The sequence below is a fragment of the Hoplias malabaricus genome, chromosome 9 (assembly GCF_029633855.1).
Source record: "Hoplias malabaricus isolate fHopMal1 chromosome 9, fHopMal1.hap1, whole genome shotgun sequence".
Taxonomy (NCBI): domain Eukaryota; kingdom Metazoa; phylum Chordata; class Actinopteri; order Characiformes; family Erythrinidae; genus Hoplias; species Hoplias malabaricus.
Genome location: NC_089808.1, coordinates 12319017 through 12341200, shown reverse-complemented (window position 1 = coordinate 12341200; position 22184 = coordinate 12319017). Strand labels below are relative to the sequence as shown.

The 22184-nt window shown below is 39.2% G+C and overlaps 1 protein-coding gene across 4 annotated transcripts; it reads right to left on the bottom strand.

Moving 5' to 3' along the window:
- Positions 1–166: 166 nt before the first annotated feature.
- Positions 167–22184, bottom strand: wdr97 (WD repeat domain 97). Of its 4 annotated transcripts, XM_066681534.1 has the most exons (23): positions 22040–22184; positions 20633–20968; positions 18808–18847; positions 18600–18711; positions 17804–17925; positions 16760–17447; positions 16003–16151; positions 15642–15878; positions 15392–15482; positions 14964–15096; positions 14200–14273; positions 13846–13909; positions 12852–13010; positions 11561–11698; positions 9996–10148; positions 9508–9651; positions 7380–7577; positions 6650–6844; positions 6234–6355; positions 2706–2874; positions 2099–2265; positions 1948–2009; positions 167–1231 (listed from the first exon to the last, which is right to left on the bottom strand). In XM_066681534.1, exons 1-23 carry the CDS (start codon positions 22136–22138, stop codon positions 1047–1049), a joined length of 3837 nt encoding a protein of 1278 aa, XP_066537631.1. In that variant the 5' UTR covers positions 22139–22184; the 3' UTR covers positions 167–1046. The 4 variants fall into 4 exon arrangements, with proteins under 4 accessions (XP_066537631.1, XP_066537630.1, XP_066537632.1 ...); XM_066681533.1 differs by having other exon boundaries at positions 18600–18847; XM_066681535.1 differs by having other exon boundaries at positions 174–1231; positions 18600–18847; positions 21955–22047.

The window sequence follows — 22184 nt, the reverse complement described above, 5'->3', positions numbered from 1 at the left end:
AAAGGATTTACAGCAGTTGTTGAACAATTCGTAGTGGTTACTTAAAAAAAGAAGTCTTAAGATTCATTTGATTGAATACATCAAGGATTAAAGTGGTTATTTTAGATGATTAAAATCAGGACAATTAACTTGTGTATTAATTCATGTTTATTATATCTAAACAATATTCTCTGCATTTGTTCATTCCAATAAACAAAAAAGACAAAGTGTTTCATATAATGAAATGTAGCATTGTGTTTTTTTTTTATATAGGGTTGGGAAAATCATACAGTGCCTCTCCAAAAAAAAAGTTGCATACTCACACATACACCAATCAGCTGTAAGATTACTACCTTTTTTCTACACTGTTTATTCTCTCAGCTCTGTTGACCATTTTAGTTCTACAATTACACAGTGTAATCCATCTATTTTTACTGCATACTTTGTTTGCCTCCTTTCACCCTGTTCTTCAATGGTCAGGACCCTAAGAGAGCAGGTACTGTATGATTTGGGTGGTAGATCAGCACTGCAATGACACTGACGTGGTGGTGTTTTAGTCTGTGTGGTGTTGGTATGAGTAGAAAAACACCTCATTGTCAAAGTTGGACTGAAAACAGTCCACCAAACAAATTACTACTTTAAAAATACCTGCTCTGTGTTGTTCCGTGTTCTGTGCTCTGTGAACGTGGGGTGGAGCAACAGATCCACTAAAGTCTGTAATTGTAGAACTACAAGGTGCAAGTATACACTGAATATAGAAACAAGGTGGTAGTAATGTTAAGGCTGTTTTGGGTACAGTATTAAAATAGACCTTGTTTCTACATTCTTTGCCCATATTATCTGCTTAGCTTACCACATAAGTGCCTTCTGTATGCAGCTCTACAGTGACATACATCATTCAACCCAACGGAAATCAGAGCAGTAGGACATTAATGCAGCTGTGAAAGATGATATGAAGATTGGGACAGTTTTTAGTTTTTATTAGACTGCCTTGTTTTAGAAGAACCGCGACCCTGAAATGGAGAAGCGGAGAAGAAAATGATGATGATGATGTTTTAGAAGAGGGTTTATCTGTAATACTGGACATAGGATTGCTCCAGAAGGAAGTAGCGTCGTGGCGAATCTTCCTTCAGACAGTGTGCGTCCAGAGAGAGAGGAAAAGGAGAGAGAGTAATATGAGCAAGTGGAAAAGAGAGCAGACGAGTGAAACCCATAAGCAGCGGCCTGGAGACGAGTGGTGGCAGCCAAATTCCTAACAAAAACAACAAAGAGTAAAGAGATTCCACATTAGCGTTATTCCATTTGTTATGGAATACAGATATATACAGTCTACTAACATTCCACAGGACCAAGTTTACAACCACAATCCACTGTTTTAATGATTAAAAAAGATCAATGTCCAATGGCAAGCAAACTAAACTCTACAGACTAACCAGGGAATGCGGAAAACTGAAGAAAAAATAATAAGAAATACATTGAAATGAAATAATCAGAACTGTTTCATGGTCAAAAATTAAATATCCAGTAATCAGCCATAAAATTACCTTCATTTTACCCCCACTGAATCATCACACAGCAGGTATTATTTGAATAATGGATCATCCTTAACAGTGCAGTGACATTGCTATGATGAAGGTGTGTGGGTGTGTGTGTGTTGTGCTTGTACAAGTGGATAAGACACAGCAGGATACCGAGCAACAGATGGTATGCAGTCTGTAATTACTGAACTACAGAGTTCACCTATATAGTCAGTGGATAAAATGCCGTGTTCACCGTTACTCTTTCTTAGCTGAATTGTACCAAAGTACAACATAAATAATTAAATCAAACTTTAGCCTTTGTAAAAATGCTACATTTAATGCTGTTTTTTCCAACATTGTAAATGATAATGGCAGCTTTGAAGGGTTTGAGGAAGTTTTGATCCCAAAGAAACAATACTGATTCATCACAGTGACACTATACTCTCACCTCTAGGTTCGTGTACTCGGGACATGCTGTATGTCTCTCCTAGACGCTGCACTGCCCTCCATCTGAGAGAGGGGAAAAACCAAAACTATTGCAAAAATGTGTGTTGTGGTATTTGTGTATTCTGAGTGAAATGTGTGTAAGGTGTCTGTACCTGTATGCCCGTGTGTCCAGCAGTACAGTATCTTTTCTGCCCTCTAGAGGTGATTTGTTGGGTTGCACCTGCCCATTTTTCTGGAGCGAGCAGAAAAAATGCAATACCTCCACAGGTGAGATAACACTGTCCCCTCCGGAGATAGGGGGAAGTTTCTGCTTGTGAACCTGGAAAAACAACAGTAAATGCACATAGAGAAGATCTTAACACAGCAAAAGGCACAAACGTATGGAGCTCATCCATGCTTTTGAAGAGAAAAATATACACACTCCTCCCAACCTGCAACCAAAACTGTGGAAAAACAGTGACATGCAGAAAGTTGTGCTGCAGATTTTCAGTTGTAAACTGCAGTAGTTGGGTATGGCAGAGGTTTTCAGCAAATTCACTGGTTAATGCTGATGCAGTTTTACCTATTCATAATAGGCTATAATATGTTATATAATGTTATATAATAAAAAAATGTTTCCCAATCCAGTTACCCTATTAAAACATTCATACACTGAAAATACAAATGTAACTCAAGAATTTACACAGATTCCATACATCCCATACATTTAAAAAACACACTGGTTTTAAAATGGTTGTCGGTCAGTATTCTTTTTCTCACTCTGTACTGGTCTGTCCAGACGTGCAGCCATTGTCCTGCTGCTTCTCTCAGCTTTTCCATAGGGTTCGGTTGCTTTTGAGCTCTGGAGTCCCAAGACTCCAGCTGAGGACGGAGCCACTGCTGAACATCGTCAACCCCCAAAACCTGCAGCATACACACTGCCAGACCTCTGGACAGATGGTGGGAACAAAATAAATTTATGTTTGAACAATAAATAGCAACATTTCATTGTTCAACTGAGAGCATTACTCTGAGTGGGTGGATCAGTGATGGTTTGGGCTGCCATATCATGGCATTCTCTTGGCCCAATACTTGTGATAGATGGGCGCGTCACTGCCATTCTGGAGGACCATGTGCATCCAATGGTTCAAACGTGTCCTGAAGGCGGTGCCGTGTATCAGGACGACAATGCACCAATACACACAGCAAGACTGGTGAAAGATTGGTTTGATTAACATGAAAGTGAAGTTGAACATCTCCCATGGCCTGCACAGTCACCAGATCTAAATATTATTGAGTCACTTTGGGGTGTTTTGGAGGAGCGAGTCAGGAAACGTTTTACTCCACCAGCATCACATAGTGACCTGGCCACTGCAAGAAGAATGGCTTAAAATCCCTCTGACCGCTGTGCAGGACTTGTATATGTCATTTCCAAGACGAACTGACGCTGTATTGGCCGCAAAAGGAGGCTCTACACCATCCTAATAAATTATTATTGTGGTCTAAAACCAGGTGTTTCAGTTTCATTGTCCAACCCCTTTATGTTCATGAATACAGAGGATACACAGAGCTCCCCCTTCACACCATGAGATAGTCCTATCAGCTGAGGGAGCCATAGAGTCTGCAGCCATAAAACAGCCTCTGTCTTTCTGATCAAGTGAAACCATGGAATTTCAACATTAAACATTCTGTGCAACAGAACAGAATATACATTTCAACAAAACACAGGGACTTCAAGTAAAAGTTTAAAATGGAAAATTTGAGAAATCTTTCAAAAAGAATGATTATTCAAGAATAAAACTTCAGAGCTCTCGCCCCTCGCTGCCGTTGTGTGCTTAGCTGAACCTATGTGTGCTTTTAGGTCCTTTACACCTCTATTTGCTACACATAGGAAAACATGGGAATTTCTTTTTTAATTCATCCGAGAACTTACATTTACGTTTCAGCATAGCTCTCTCAACGTAAACGAGGACTACTGACGTGCAGACAAAACGTAAACAATTAAATGTTTACAGAGATGGTTATCGACCAATAACAGTAGCTCTACAGTCAGACCGTGCAATCCAAAGACTTTAGTCTACTTCACCACTCCCCCTTCTCACTCAAGCGAACCAAATGGAGTAGGGGAGGGCGGGACTAGTTTGTGAACGAAACGCTTCTTGAAATTCTATGTAAGCTCTAGAAAAACAAAATCCCAGACGTTTGTGAAATTCCACCCGAGCATTTTTTTAAGTCTAAAAAAGAGGACATGTCCAGGTAAAAGAGGACATCTGGTCACCCTAATTAACTTTCTTTAATCAAAGCTGTATCATCTTACATACGTTCTTGAAGTCATGAGTCCCTTATGTAATCCAACCTAGATTTGTAAGAATTAATTTATTGTTTTTGTGTTTACTGGCGACTCTCGGACATAAAATTCCTCACAGAAATGATGAATCAAACTACTATATGTATTTTACGTACAACCCCAATTGCAATGAAGTTGGGATGTTGTGTAAAACATAAATAAAAACAGAATATGATGATTTACTCAGTCGTTCACAAGCAATGATGTGAACCAATGCGTGAGCAAATCGTCCAACAGTTTAAGAACAACGTTTCTCAATGTACACTTGCAAGGAATTTAGGGATTTCATCATCTACAGTCCATAATATCATAAGATTTAGAAAATCTGGAGAAATCTCTGCAAGTAAGCAGCAAGGCCGAAAACCAACATTCAACGCCCGTGACCTTTGATCCCTCAGGTGGCACTGCATCGGCACTTGCATGCAAATCAACATCATTCTGCAATGGATATTACCACATGGGCTCAGGAACACTTCAGAAAACCATTGTCAGTGAACACAGTTCCTCACTCCATCTACAAGTGCAAGTTAAATCTCGACTATGCAAAGCGAAAGCCATATATCAACAACACCCAGAAACGCCGCTGGCTTCTCTGGGCCTGAGCTCATCTGAGATGGACTGACGCAAAGTGGAAAAGGGTCCTGTGGTCTGACGAGTCCACATTTCAAATTGTTTTTGGAAATCATGGACGTTGTGTGCTCTGGGCTAAAGAGGAAAAGGACTGTCTGGATTGTTATCAGTTAGTTAAAAAAACAGCATCTCTGATGGTATGGGGGAGGGTCAGTGCCTATTGCATGAGTAACTTATACATTTGTGAAGGCACCATTAATGCTGAAAGGTACATACAGGTTTTGGAGCAACATATGCTGCCATCCAAGCAACGTCTTTTTCAGGGACGTCCTTGCTTATTTCAGTAAGATGGTGCCAAGCCACATTCTGCACGTGTTACAACAGCGTGGCTTCGTAGTAAAAGAGTGCGGGTACTAGACTGGTCTGCCTGCAGTCCAGACCTGTCTCCCATTGAAAATGTATGGTGCATTATGAAGCGCAAAATATGACAAAGGCGACCCCGGGCTGTTGAGCAACTGAAGTTGTACATCAAGCAAGAATGGGAAAGAATTCCACCTACAATGTTTCAGCAATTAGTGTCCTCAGTTCCCAAACGCTTACTGAGTGAATTTAAAAGGAAAGGTGATGTAACACAGTGGTAAACATGACCCTGTGCCAACTCTTTTGGAACATGTTGCAGGTCTCAATTTAAAAATAAGGAAATATTTGCAAAAAAAATGGGGATTTGGGGTAGTACAATTGTTTTAATTTAATTTAATTTAATTTTTTAAATAAGATAAATAACTCAGTCAGTATGTAACTAATACAGTAATGTATTAGACTGTTATCTTGAAGCGCTGTGAATTGATAAAGTCTTAGATGCCTGGAAACATGTTGAAAATTAGATGAAACTTAGCATTTTAGGCTAACTCTGGCTATTTACAGAACTTCTCTGTTGATTAATGAACATTGTCCCTGTCAAATAAATAAATAAACAATGTTTCTCCAATGTATTTTTATAAACAAATAAATTAATCTGGACGCTATCTGACCGAAGTCCTGATTCCTGCCAAGTCCAGAAGGCAGGTTTTAAGGACTAAGCTCCACCCTGGAGCCCTCTGGGCCAACCACCAGCAGCTCTGCTGATCCCTCAGGGTCCAATCAAAGCGCAGGGTCCTCCCATGGGAGGGAGTCAAAGGAACCATTGGAAAAGCCTCATTTGAAGAATTAATCTTCAGTTAAGTTCCGTTCCTCTTCAGCAAGATTATATATGATATAATATAATATAATATAAGAGTAAAATAGCTCAGCGTCGCCCTTGCAGTGGGTGATATGTCGCTTTCATTAAGACTGCATTAACGTGTGGAAAAGAGACTATGATATGTCACCTTTAAGTGTTTGTAGATTCTTACTGTAATTTGAGCTGTTTATTTGCCAGAAGACTGAGTAACTCCACAGCAAGTTCATAACTGTGAGAATTCACACACACCAGGAATTTCAGCAGCTCCTCCACAAAACGGTGCTCATCATCAGACTGTAATACACACACACACACACACACACACACACAGAGGATAAAATACAGCACAGTGTGACTGTAACTGGTGATGAAGTTTGTGTATTTGTCGTTTGTACACTTATTAGCTAGATACTGTTTATAGTATTTACTTGCCATTGTATCAATAATAGTAAGCATATACTGTGTCTAATATGGAGTATTCACCAGCAATAAAAGAAATGTGAGCTATCACTTTTCCCTATATATAATTAGTATTATGTAGTTTTCAAATATGTGGATCTGAATGAGTGCTACAAAATGTGTGTGTACCATGTTCTTGTGCAGGCAAGAGTGTAGTGAGGTCAGCAGGTGGTGGGTGAATAATTGTGTGTCGTTAATGAGGTTTTGTCTGTTTAAAGTGATGATAGCACTGAGCACGGACAACTTATGATCCACAGCACAAATCTTCAGAAAGTCCAGCAAATGACGACAGAACTCAGCTGGATTCAAAGACTCGGAAATACACTGTATGAACACACACAAACAGGGGTTTTTACCATTTTATATGTGCTAAATGTAGTTTTTACAGATTAAGTTTTTTTCTTTTAAACCTGGAAATACACAACAGGAAGTATTAGAAATTAAAAAACAATCTTTCAATCTTTCATAGCAATCTGTCAAGTAATGTAGTCACTTAAAATATTACTTCTAAAATATTATTAAAATAATACTAGCTAAGTGCCTCAACCTCACCTAAACAGGCCATCCTTGATTTTAATTTAGAAAGAACACTGTTAATTTTATTAAAAAAATAATATTTGGACCGTTTGTAGCATTTAGTTTTAATACAGTGTCAGTGTCATTTTTTTAAATTTTATTAAGACATTACAGGTTGTGTCTCATTTGAAGGCAATAGTGAATGAAATTTACTGGGATTGGTTGTAAAAAAAAACATCAGAGAAACAATAGCTTATTTGTACTTGATGTACTTGATATTATAAGTAACTATATCAACTGTCCAGTGCATACTACATTGTGTTTAGGTGTGTGTAAATCTCACCCTCTTATCAGGGTGCATACTGTGGAACCACTGCTCCCCCAGAAACTGTTGCAGGAAGATGGGCAGTTTTGGTGAAGAAATGTGAGGAGCTGGAGGAGTGGCTTGTCTGGGTGGAGTGAGAGATGGAGTGGGGGGTTTAGGTGGAGATAGAGGTTTTGGGGGTGGAGCATGTTTAATGGGAGGAAGTGGCCTAGATGCCTGAGGGAGGGGCAAAAAAAGGAAACAAGTGCAGACAAAAGTTATATAATCAGCAAAAAAAAAAAAAAAAAAACAAGTCCAAAAGACACATTGCAGGGACATGCATAAATGTAATGGATTTCATTAGCTTTTCAGTTCTAAATCTCATTTCATAATTCTGCATAGTCCAGGATTGGAAGCTAGACCTATATGTTCAAAAGTATTCAAATCCTTAATATAAGGCCTGTTCATTTCTTCCAAAATCTGGGAAATTAATGGGGTTGAACTGCTGCTAGTGTTCAGCCAAGAGTATAAAAGTCTGAATTGAGTAGATGTGGATTAAAATTGGAACTCCAACTCATCACAATGATGTTCAATGGAGCTTCTTCACTTGGGTGCATCACAAATGCATCCAATAGACCAGGGTTCCCTAATAGGCGGACTGTGGGCCTAATGCGGCCCGCAAGAGACTAAAAACCTTTGGCCCGCCACCAACACAGTCACAGTCACATTGAGTTTGTGTCTTCAAATTTTTGCATGTGAAATTCCATATGTTTTGCCGCTACTGCTAGAATATCATCACTCTTCTTATGTGAAACTGCAGAGACAAAATGCAGGAGGGTTTACAGCGCTGACTGCTGGCCTCACACTCTTCTATTCTTGTGTGTTCTTATGTTCTCATGTTCTTGGGAAACGTCAACAATCGCAGCCCGAGTCCTGTTCTGTTTAAAGATCCACATCTAGCAGAGTACAATTACAATGCCTGGATGTGTTCTTGCTCCGTCCATATTATAGGATAATAGGATAAACTAGGACAAGACTTATTTAGATCTGAGAGAATCATATAACTCATAATGCATTTTGCACCAACCTCAACGCGATGGCTTTTCTCAGTCACTGAGACGGTGACTCATGTACATGTTCCAATTACAGAATGACCACAGCGTCCTCAGAACTTTGTACTCGTGAGTTGAATCCGCCAAGTTTGTACAACCAACTACAGGAGTTTAAACTTAAAGTATTGAGAAACAGCCTAAGTGAAATGCAAAAACCAAGTGTGACTGGAGCTTAATGCTACTGGTGCCAAAAAGAAAACAAGCTAACCAATCAGTGAGCACCGCCCCAAATTGAGGTCTTTTGTTTCGACCTACCGCTGTCACTTCTCTCATTGAATTGTGAGTAAATTCAAATTACTGTAGTTAGTTAGGGCTACCTATTTATATAGACTTAATAATAATCATAATCATTGTAATAATAATAATAATAATATGATTACCGCAATAAAAACTCTTGTCCAGTACTGCAGGAAATAGTATAAGAATGACACACTTAGCTTTGCCTTTAATAGCATTTAAAGACGACTTTAACAGTTTAAATGTTAAAGACGACTGGAGGTGTGGTTGGACAGGAGAGAGGGCGAGGCTCTAGGGAAAGACATTGCTGAATAACTGTTTGTTTGGCTCTGAGGCGTTTGTGTGACCTCTGGTCTCACATAGAGCACCTTTTAATGTAAATACATATGACAAGATAAAAACCTCTAAAAAGTCTCTGCCCTGATTTCTGACATTTAAACTCTTCACAGTGTGTCGCTTTGCAGTGTGCATAAATCATACTGTAGCACATGTCCTCCTAGTGTTGAAAAGTGGTTAATTTTGTATTAATTTTATAATTCTGCATTTACTCAAGTAATCTTACTTCTTTCAACTGTAACCAAATAATCTTACATAGTTGTCCCTCTATGACATGTTAGTAATATGCAGTTAAATGTTTGTGAGGTTTACACCCATGTATCTGACCTAGTGACCATAATACTATACCAATTTATACCATTCAATTGCCAACGCGTTCCTATACAGACTAGCAGCAGAAGATGTGCTTTAAGTAGTCAAGAGGCTGTCTGGATTTTCCCTTCTATATCAAAACCCTAAACACACACAGGTTTGAAACACACCTTCTCTGAAGGGAGTGGTGTTGGGGATGGACTTTGCCGTTCTGGTGGTTTTGAAGGAGTCTTGGCTCTTTTAAAAGACAGCATATTATACTCCTCTTCATCTTCATCTTCATAAAAGAAGAGCTGCAACTCCTCCTCCTCATTCTGTCCAACACAGACAATGTTGCTTATGTTGTTTCTGACACTGTATTACAAACTTATTTTTAGAAAACGTGGTCAGAATTAATATTTTTAGAATATTTAAGGACAAAAACATGTTCTTTTTTGCCTACAATAACAATGAAGTTAAATAAATGGTTTAAAGTTAAATTTTAAATTAACATCTAATATTTTTAGTTCTAGCCAAATTAAAGAAGCATTTTATTTAATTAAGTAAGGCTTGATAGCTTTAGCTATGCTGTTGTGATTGGAAAAATGAGTTATGTATGCTATGGAATGGAATTCTATTTCAGGATGATTTTTCATGTCAAGATTATTCCATCCTTTACCTCCTCAGTCTTGTGGCTTAGGTCATCTCGTAGCTTCAGTGGTTTAGGGGATACAGTGTCCTCTACTACCATGTCTGGCCAAAGCTGCTGAACCAGCACAGAGTTGGGGACGAAGCCCAGCAGACTCTGATGGCTAGGAACTGGACTGGTTTCCTGCAACAATGACAGCAAAAAGACAAGACAAATTCACTGACTCGTACATAATTTAGATACCGCTGCTGTGGTGATTATGAATCTTGTATAATCTTTACAGGACAGAAGAAAATATATACTACTTGTTATAAGGATTTTCTACAGCTTTCTCATTTATTATCTTTTACTTTGTAACAGTTCCTAATTTTTTACAGTTTTCTACTAAGTCACCCTAAAATTCTAAGGTACTAATATCACATTAATATAACTTGAACATATATCTTTAACAGGGCGGCACAGTGGTGCAGAGGGTAGTGTTGCTGTCACACAGCTCTAGGGTCCCTGAGCTGTGTGTTCTCACTGTGTCTATGTGGGTATACTCTGGGTGTTCTGGTTTCCTCCATAGGTGTGAGTGTGAGAGTGAATACGTAAGTGTGATGTCCTGTGGTGGACTGGAGCCTGTCCAGGCTCTGGACCCACCCTAACCCTTGGCTGGATTAGCAGTAACAGAATATAAATGAATGAATGTATCTTCAATAAATTAGCTTTTATATTGTTAAAAAAATATTCCATGCTTTGAACTGTTGTGCATGAATTAGTTTAAAGTTCAGAAATATACATTTAGGTACTTGAGGTTGAAAAAATACTGTTTTAACATGCTATATACTATAAGCTATAATAGTTTAAAAAAGGGAATATATTATACACAATTCTCCCCAACCTAACACAGTACTCATCTGTAATGTGCTTTTGGTCAAAGAAAGTTTTCATGTGTTGACAATGAGGCTTTGTAGACATTTACTGGTGCCTAAGAGTGAGATGTGAGAAGCAGAAACACCTGTTTTGGTCAGTTTGCTATTTGTTGTTTCTTATCCATTCTCCTTTAAAAAGTACACTTTTTTCTCAGCGCATATTGTGTTTGTTTTGCTCTGTTTAACCTTGTTTTGCTCTCTCATATAAAGTGGGTCATGAATTGTGACTGGAGAGACTCAGATTAGAAGGCAGGACAACTCTGAAGTGACTGTTATCTACGCAAGACTAGTACCAAATAAGAACATCTTCTTTATCCCAGGTTCTCAGGGAGATCACAAAAAAAAAAAAAAACCCTGAATGTGTTGTTTTATTTCATAGTTTGTTGGATAGTAGGAACACCACATCCTCAAATGAATGTGCTGATGCACACATTTTTTATTTCATAACACGTCCATTTAGGGGATTGGCGACTCAAATGCTTCCCTAGGTATGAGTGCAAGTGAATGTGTGAGTGTGTGTCGCCCTGTGAAGGATGCCAAGTGATTCTGAGTAGCTCCAGACCCACCATGACCCTGAACTGAATAAGCAGTTACAGACAATGAATGAATGAATAACACGTCTCCTTAGAGAATTAAAGAAATAAACAATACTCATTATTTAGTAGTGTATATTAGTAAAACCTGTGTTCTATCTAATTTCTTGCCCAGGCTCCGGTTGGGGAAGATGCCATCTTGAATTGGAGGAGTAATATTTCTTTGTTCAGGTGGTTTTGGTTGAAACAGAACAGTGTCCAAGTCGAAAGGGTCATCATCTGGAATCTACACAGACATAAATAAACTTTAACATAGCATATTAGACACTTTCTTTCAATAAATGCAAATTTTAGTCATTCATTTAATCACAGATAAAAATATTAATTTTAGCATTCACTGTTCATAGTTTAAAAACAGTGTACTCAGTAACACTTTACTTGGATATACTGCTGCAAATTCTTTGTATGTTAATATGCATTAGACTCAAATTGACCTTAAAATTGAACTTAAAATTAACGTTCACCAGCACCAAGTCATAGCTGAGCCTCAAAACAAACAGTTCAGGCCAGTTCATCAGGATAAATTAAGTAATTTGGGGCAGTAATATCGCATATCGAAGTGTTGAGCCCCATTAAATTACTGCACGGGTTATTTTTTCACTGTGACAGCCCTACTTTCAGCATCAGGGAAGCATTTGGGGATGCTTGTAAACCATGCCCTTAACTCTAATCTAAACCTCTGGTCATTGTTTTGCTGTTTTTGCTGAAGTTATCCTGCTTTAATTTGTAAATTGTGGGAATGTAGCTACAAAACAACTACCTGGTATGATCAGCACCCTGTCCTTTGGCTGCTCTCAACACAGGTTTATGGTTCCAGAACAGAAAGGTTATGGGGCCAGAATAGCACCAATTAAGTTAGCCAAGAGCCATTTTTACTGTGTTGGAAAAGCACAGAACCATTCATGATTCTGGCACCAGCAAAGGCACAATGTCAATGGAAAAGATATCTTAATATATTTTGATTTGTTCCATTTTTTTATGGATTTAAATGGTATTACCTACATACTTGTTGAAAAATATTTCAGGATTATTTTTTTGCCGACTATAAAGTTGTTTGTCATTGATATTTGGTCTGTCAAACAGCAAGGCTTTTGGCCACCATAGAACAATGGTAAAATGTATTTATGTATATATCTAATGTGGTTTACAAAGAAAAATATGGGAAAAATTAAATTTAGAAGACAAAATTAAACATAAATTAAAAAAAATATAAAAAAAAATGTGTTCTCTGTAGATGGGTTATTTTCTAAAATGAATGAACATGTAACTATATGTTGCAGTCTCCACTTTTGCATATGAATGTAATTCTTCATAGATGGCACAAATTAGATTTAGCCAGCCTAATAAAATTAAATTCTGCCTTTGCGTGTGTGTATTACATTAATATGCACAGGCTCCTTGTACAGTAGCTTTATGTAGCGATTGAATGCTTCTCTTCTGGCCTGTGGAGTGTAGGCTGTTGTTTTCATCTTGTTGTGTGTTTCTCCACTCTGCAGTGAACGCAGGTCTGTATTCCTCACCAACAAACACTTAAACTCCTATAAACACACGCATACACACATAGTAACACGCATCACATCAACATCACAACATCACGTCATCAACACTTAATAAAAAATCAATCATTTAATATATATTTGGAAAAGAAAAAACACATTTATTTATATGGATAAATACCTTTGGATGCAGACATGATTCTGATACAATTGATATAAAGAGTTTTTCATTTTACCCTCAGTGAACTGCATAAAATCTCTTGAGGTAAATGGTTAAGTGCAGAAAAACTCATTTTACGATTCAGTTTAACATGTAAAAATATAAATTCACAGTCATCCATTAAGCATACATTCATTAATTGTCTGTGAACGCTTATCCAGTTCAGACTTGCGGTGGGTCCAGAACCTATGCAGAATCACTGGGCACAAGGCGGGATCACACGCTGGAGGGGTTGCCAGTTCTTTACAGGGCAACACATTCACTAACACACCTATGGACACTTTTGAGTCGCCAATCCACCTACTAACATGTTTTATTGGACCATGGGAGGAAACCCACGCGGACACACCAAACTCCTCACAGACAGTTGAACCCACAACCTCAAGGTTCCAGGAGCTGTGTGACTGTGACACTACCTACTGCGGTGTAACACCACCCCTTAAGCATACAACTAAATATAGCTACATATAAAGTTTCATGCATACTGGATTGTGGGATGAGTGTGAAACAAAATGAGTATGGCTATACGCTCCCATAGACCATAGACGTGTCCCATAGACACACACACTTTGAAATATGACACACTTAAGATTTTCCTGTTTATAACACACACACACACACACACACACACACATATACACACACACACATACTCACTGGATCTTTAAGGTCTCCTTGTTTTTCAGGACCCTCCACTTCACTGACAGGAGAGCTCACAGACCTGCAGAAAAGAAAAGTGTGTATGAAAGATGAGCAATTTGAGAAAATGTCAGTACCAAGCAAAGCCAATCACGGCTTCTGCTGCTAACCCAACATCACTGGACAGCTCAACGCACTTGAAAAAGAGCAGTAACTTCTTATTTATCTCATTCTTTCCAACAGACAGCAACATTTGCTAGGACAGGGCTGCATGTTTTGGAAGAGGATATACATATTAAGATTTCAATATTTCTAGATTTTATTATACTGTAATCTGTGTGTGTGTGTTTGTGTGTGTGTGTGTGTGTTTACCTTTGTTTATGGATTAATCTGCAAGAGAAGAGTGGATCAGGAACAGGATCAGACAGATCCTCATTATACAGGAACTATGAAAATATAAAGAGGAAGAGAGAGAGAGAGAAACAGAGGCAGAGGAGGGAGAGAGCCCAAGAGACAGAGAGAAGTAATGGTAAGTAGAGAGAAAAGAAAAAAGCAATCAGAGACAGAAAGACAAAGAAAAAATAGAGGCAATAGAAAACATAAAAGAAAAAAGAGGCAAAAAGGTCAGTAAATGAAAAGGTAAATGGAGAGAAAAGAAAGAATGGAAAGTGTAGAAATGGATTAAAAAGAAACAGACAGAGAGAAAGAGTGAGAGGAGAGAGAGAGAGAGAGAGAGAGATAGAAGGAGAGCGCAAGAATAAGAGGGAGAGATTGTAGAAAGCACTTAATTGACTTGAGTAATAGATCTCCTTAAATGCACTTCTCTGTTTTGTTCTTAATTTTTATTGACATTGAGTAATTTAAAAGAGCAAGTCATTAAAAAATTATTCAAAAATATTTACCATTTATCCCAAATGTAACTGATTTTGATCACAACTGTTTGATGTGTGTGTGAAATTTACTTATTACTCACTACCCTACTTATTTCCCATACCGAAGCAGTGCGGCTAAAAGTTTATTCATCAACAATTAGCACAATGCTCAGTTTCACATACTTATCTCAAATCATGTTGGGTTCATAAGTCATCTTTTTATGTGGTTTCTGTCATAGTTTAATTGTGGAGGTTGTGTATTACCTGCAGTTGTAAGTCCGGTGGAAGTATGTGTGTATAGTGTATTCTGTACAGATCTCCTTTTATCCCCAACAGCAGTTCTCCTCTGTCCCCATTGAATTCAACACACTCTGGCTCTGCATTCAACTCCAGAGTCCTGAAACCCACACACACACACACACACACACACATAAATTACTTGTAGAGTTGACACAATAACATTTTTCTTTTCCAATATAACAGTTATTGAAAGCTTAACATGCAATTTTAAAAGGCTTTTTAGTGCATTTAAATATAAATTTGTGGCAGAGCAAAAAAAATGCCAAACTGAGAGGTTCTGTTTCTCAGGAGCATAAATGTTTCACAACCAATCTAATGCAGAGTCAGCTCCTGAGTCCTGGAACACACTAACAAACACATGTGCACAAGCACAGACACACACCAATACTGACCTTAACAGCCGGTTCTCTTCATCCCAGATTCGCACTGTCCCATCCTGACTGCAGGAGGCAAATACACGTAACTTCTGACACATGCAAAAGCCTGCACACAGGCACACAGCACAACAACAACATGTGGTCATTTGTTTATGCTGAGAGAGCAATGCATTTACACTGCCCAGAACAACACGTCTACAAGACTAAACGTAATGCCAACTTAATGTTTTGTGGGTTGTATCTGTTTTGGCTCTGTGTGTCATACCTGTGATGGTGCTGCTGTGGTCATGTTCTGGAGGATGGTCCATGCGAGATTGTGTGGTCAGGTCATACTGCACCAGGCTGTAGGTGGCACTTTGTGGCTGCTGAAGGCCAGTGGTCAGCAGAGATCCCAGCAGAGCGACACACACGGGAGTGTGAGCACAGAGCACACTTATGTGAACACTCAAACACTCCTGTGCATGTGGGAATACTCTCCATAACAGAACAGCGTTATCCTCACCTGCAGAACACATACCAACCCTCATCATCACCAACACTGATACATTCAAGTGTTGTATCACATGAAAGTGCAGATAAATGGTCAGGTGGGTTGTGTGTTTTTGTGTGTCCATGCATGTGTGTACCAGCAGTAAGGATGCAACTGTTGTTAGGGTAAGCCTGTATGCTGCAGACATTCTGGCCACTGTGGGCAGAGCTTGTGTACTGAACCTTTCCAGAGTGCATTTCCATCACACTGATATGCCCACCACAGTGACCCAGCACAATCAGAAACCTGAAACATGCACACACACACACACACACACACACACACACACACACACACACACACACACACACACACATATATATATATATATATAAGCTGCAGGCCTAACAGGTTTCACAATATCCTCCCAAACTGTGTCCAAAACTGTATCACTGTTTCATAATATGGATGCTTCTCTAATTTAGTTTCCTTTAGATATAGACACACTTTCTGAGTCTATATCTATCTTTGTTGCCTTTTTTTCAGATTTACAGAATTTGAAAACACCCAGTGCCCCCTCTTTAAATGTAATGATGAGTAAGGAACTAGTAAGGAATGAGTAAAGATGCTGAAACTGTGGCACAGTATATTTTATTTCCATACAAAAGATTTAAAATTTGACTACATATATAGAAATGAATATGTATTTATATGTGTATTATATTTAATGCCATTGTTGTTAAATATATGAAGAAAAAAACATTTTCTTTTATATTATTATGTGCAAAACAACCAAATATATTATTTCATTAAGACATGGAGAAGATATTCTTGATTAAGAAGGTGTTGTTTTTTTCCACATATTATGTCTGTATATCAGCAAGTAACAGAATTAATGAGAAATTAAGTATTACCTATTGTTATCACTGTCCAGCAGTGTCCTGCTTCTCATTTTAAACTCTTTCTGCTGCTGCAGTGACCTCCACTCATCTAACGCCCTCTGTGGCTCTGCTACATCACTGTACAGTGCCATACAGCAGGCCAGCCCTATGTCCACCTTCTCCTTTCCACTCCACCAATCCGGTTGCCTCTCATCCAGCAAAGTCATTGGACTAGTTAGCGTACTGGCTCGAATGACAGTCCCCTCTTCACTCAGGACCAATAAAATTTCTTTACAGAGACAATAATCCACACATCTCACTTGGCCTTTGGCCCTGAATGTCGTAAGCACTGCCCCTGTCTCTGCAGCCACCAGAGTGACTTCACTTTTGCCATGGACACACACAATGCGAGAAGGGTAATGTAGTTGAGTGGGTGGAGCTAAGATTTGACGGACTGGCCCATACACATCTCCATCTAATCTGCAGTGGAGCTCATAGATATTGCTGAAAGTCCAAAAGTCCACGCTTGTTCTGGAGAAGGAGAAAAAGGTACCCAAAGCACTGGGGCCACCAACAGTCAGCGGAGGGTCAGTACCAACAGCGATAGACACAGTCTGGACTTGGTCACCTGTCTGTAGATTCCAGCAACGCAGTGTCCTGTCCAGAGACGAGGACAGCAGCAGACCAGACACAGGACACAGCAACAAGGCGTTGACAACAGCTGAAAAAACTCATACAGTTAGTAAATAAGGAAGTAATATCTATTTTTTGATTTGATGGATTTAAAACAAATGAAATAACACCACATTTATTTATACTTTTATGTACAGAATAAAATAGAAGATTCAACAAGTTTAAAAAAAAGTGTCTTTTATCTAAAGCATCACACTCAAGGAGTATAGAGACCACAGGGAACAAGATGATACTAGAGACTGGTCTAGGATTGACAACATAATTACCATCTTCACTGAGGGCAGCACCTGTGGTGGTCAATGAAATTACTTAGGATGTAGTGTGATTTAGTTCCACAAGGTGCCTGGCAAATATTATAAAGTGGACCAATTGTTGTGTTTATACCAGTGTGTCCCACAAAGGACATAAGCAGATCCCAGTCTGGCCCCCACACTTTGATGGTCATATCTTTAGATGCAGTCACCACGCTCTCCTGCAGTTGGCAGTACACAACGCCAGTGATTTTCCTGAACAATGAAACAGGATTAAAAGAGAACATTACCATGTTAGCATCTTATCCATGGGACCAATCAGAAGATAATAATGATATTAAAGGAACAATAGGTAAGGTTTTTAAATTTTTTGCTCCTGGGCTCCCCCTTCAAACTCATGTTTGATTCATTTTTACAGCACAGTTCTGAGATCAAGGGTAGATGATAGGGGTGGGGGTGTTTTCCTACACTCCTCCAAAAGTTAAATACTTCAGTTTCTGCAGTGCTGAGCCCAGAGTAGCAACAACAGAGCAAAGAGGCCCTATTCACCATGTTACAGGTCAGTTGAGTCTCAGTTGAGCTGTAAATTTAAGATAAAAATACTACTTGGTGTTACTTTAACTATAATTTTAACTATAAATTCACATGGTTTTGGACCGTACTCCTACACTTATTCCCTCTGAAATGTATTTTTTAAAATATGTTAGATTTATATGATGAATGATATATTCTGGATAATACTTTAATTAGAACTTTATTGTGGATATACATTTTATTCTACACCATAATTTTATCGATGTTTTACAACGTTCTCTATCATTACAGAATTATGTAGAGCCCTGATTATCATTCTGAACACAAACCCTTTCGTCATTATTGCTTACAGCTTAGGAAGCAATGGTAAACTAATTTTATTAACAATAGTATACCTAAGGTGTAGGTTTGTTTTGTGCTCCAGCACACATCCCTGTCTTAGGTCCAATACAGAGACCGTTCTGTCACTCACTGCCAGCACTCGCAGGCCTTTGTCAGCAGCAGGAGCTAGAGCAAGCATTGTGAACAAAGTGTTTCTGTTGAAACCTTCCAAAACCTGCACACGACACACCATGTGACTTAGGCACCACAAACACACGTTACCAGCCCCAGCTGTGACGAACTCTTCAGAACCTTCTATAACCTGGAGATAGAGATAAAGAGGCAAAGAATGTAATATAAAATGTAAAGGATACTAAAAAGAACTGTATCTACTTAAAATACCCTTCTAGTCAATCCTTGGCTTTGAGCATGTAACCTTAGACTCATGTGCAGCTGCTCCAATGTCCCATATTTTATGCTTTTCTATGGAGTTGTGTATGCACAACTGATCTTCTGTGTCCACAATGGGTGCTGAATTTCTAATTATAAAGGATGTTCACAAACTTTTGGACATATAGTGTCAGGCTTTTGCCCTGTCTAGTGTGTTCCTGCTCTGTCTGTCTCTCGTTTCCTTGTTTATGGCTCTTTTACTGTTTTGTTCCTGTCTCCCTCCTTGTCTCCGCCTTAGCTCCACCCTCTCATTGTGCCTCCATTGCGGTCCTGCCCCCTCGTTATCTGTCCCAGGTGTTCTCTGTGGTGTGTATTTAAGTTCCCTTGTGTCAGTGATTCTTGGTTGGACATTACTGCTTGGATTTCCCTTTGTGTGATCTGTTTGGTCTGTCTGTTTCTTTCTCTGCCCTCAAATCTGTCAGTTCCTGTTTGTGCCTTTGTTCTACCTGTCTGTATCTCTCCCTAGCCTGTTAATATTGTTGCATACCTTCCTCTAGTCTGTTTGTGTGCCTTTCTCTTTCTAGTCTGTTGGTATCTTCTCTGTACCTTTCAAGTCTGTGTCACCCATCTGTCTGTATCTGTCGTCTGTCTGTATCCCTCTCTAGTCTGTGTGCACCGTGGTATCTCCCTTTAGTCTGTTTGTTTGTAAATCTTCTTAGTCTGTTAGTTCCATTGTCAGGTCTAGGTCTCTGTCCCAGTATATATGTTAATTATATTTTGGTTTCAATAAATCCTGCTGTGTTGCGTCTTCATCCGACTGGTCGTGACATTTTCTGCCGTGCCCCCCTTTTGTAGACGAGAATATTTTTGTGCTGCACTCACCCCCGCCCTGCCAACACACTTTATTGTCACATGTACACATCTTTTAATTCCAAGCTCCTCTTGACTTTATTTATAGACTCATACAAAACTGCGACTACTTATAGAATAAAAAAAAAATAATAAAGTGATTGTGCTTAACAGTCATTAAACATATTTGCTCCTAATTGCTTCCCTGCGCAAAATATAAATTACTGAGAGAAAAATCCCAAAACCTGACCATTTGCTCTGCCAAAATGGCACATAAATCCCCTCATCTCTTCAGTGACTGGTATGAGTTTACTTTGAGATATGCCTAGTCATATTTACTTGTTTTCCCTTTGGAAGTTGTGGCTTAAGAAAACTTATCATCTGCTGCATGTTTTGCTCTCACAAACTTGTTCATCTTTTGCTATCTGTGCTCAAACATGCGTAGATCATTTGCCTTGCCATCCCTGCAATAGTCCCCCACTTTGGGAACCACTGGTACAGCTTAAGATGTCAGTGGTTTACCCCCCTATAAAGAAAGCTGTAAAAATAAAGAAAGACTGCTTAATCTATTGATGAACTGACTGACTTAAAAATGACTGATTCATTGATCAGTTGACCTGTAAGTTGGTTAAACTGTTGGCTGAATAAATGACTAATCAATTAGACTGATTGATTAGTGATCACTTTGAAAAACACTAATGATATGTCCATAGCAGTTCACTCATTAACTCCTTTACTATTCTCTACATACTGTTTGGACAGGTAACCGCCATGAAATACCTGATTTATCAGTGAGAATTAGACAACCGACACTGATGCTTTTCATGTATTAATAAGTGAGATTGATCACAGGATGAGTAAACTGTACCTGGCAGACTCTGATGTCTAGGGTATCCCGTGCATGGGTCAGTGGCGTCAGCTGAGAGTCCAGAAGTGTGAGGGTGTTCCCAGGGCCCCAGCCCACCAACCTGTCTGGCAGATTTGTGCTTATGAGGCCCTCGTATGGCACGCTGAGTTTTAAAGTGATGGATGAATTCCTCAGTCGGCCATCTGGATGATAAAACCTCACACAACCATTGTGGTGGACACTCAGAAAGCCCCCTGCTCCAACGCCACCACTCATATATTTTACAGTGTCTTCACAGGGGACATTCTGGACATGTTGGAGGCCATGTGTCAGCACACTGATGTCATGGCCACTCAACTGGTAGAAAAGAAAAAGTAATATGAAGGGCCATGGAAAATAAATTGAGATAAAATGAGAAAGAGAGAGAGAAAAAAACACATTTGATTGTTTTATTTGGGCATTTAGGATTAATATATCCTGGGGTTAGGGTCTGGTTTGTTTTATAGTAGGTGGGAATTGTTTTGCATACATGAGTCCCTACACAGTGCCATTAGGACCACAAATCCAAGTTTATTTCCACTGCTCCAGAGTCCAGCGGCAGTGTGCATTACAACACTCCATCCATCACTTATTGTGTTTGGTGACATAGGCCTAAGAACTGCATGAATATACTGAGCCATGGAAACCCATGCCAGGAAATTCCTGGCGCAGAGATTTTGCTGATGTTAATGCGGGAGGTTTAATATTCTGCTGTTATTGAGTCAGCAGAGCATTGGCGATGATGTGTGCCTCAGCCCTTGGCGGTCCCAGTTTTACAAACCGATTTTGCACTGTATTATAGTACCACACTCTAATTCAGGGAGCACTTTAGAATGATCCACTTTTTCACAAATGTTTGTACATGCAGACTGCATTGCTAGGTGCTTGTGTTTATAAAACTGTGGCAATTGGGACAGAATGAAACATGTGGGTTCAATGATTAGGAGGTTTGTCTCAGTACTTTTGTCCATAAAGTGTATGTTTAAATCATCCTATTCCCATCTCTGGTCCCGGGGCATTGGGGCACACGTTTCAACACTCTTGCTTTTAGCCAGCTGGGCTGTCCAGAAAGGACACATATCAGTTTTGTCTGGGATTGAAATGGTTAACATAGCATGGCACCTAACCAGTGTAAAAATTCCACCCAACAGTATAAAATACAGCCTTATAATACGATGCCGTGCGTGTCCGTATATTAAAAGACTGGACATGTCTGGACATGTCTTCAACAACAAGCGAGGATTCACACAACGTGCATACAAATGGGCTACAGTGTAGATTCTAAAATGTCTATGAATATATACCTGTTCACTGTAGAAATCACCGTTCACTGCTTTAAATATTTAAGAGACTTTTTGACATTTAGCATCACCCAGCTTCATACCTCACCTTCTCTGTCTTCCATTTGACATTTCTGGCCCAACTTTCCCCCTCAGCGCCGCCTGCAGGATACAATGAACGGCTTGAGACGCTGTGTCCTCCGGCCATGAGCGAGGAGTCGGAGCATTAAACTCAGCAGCTCTAATTTGTTTAT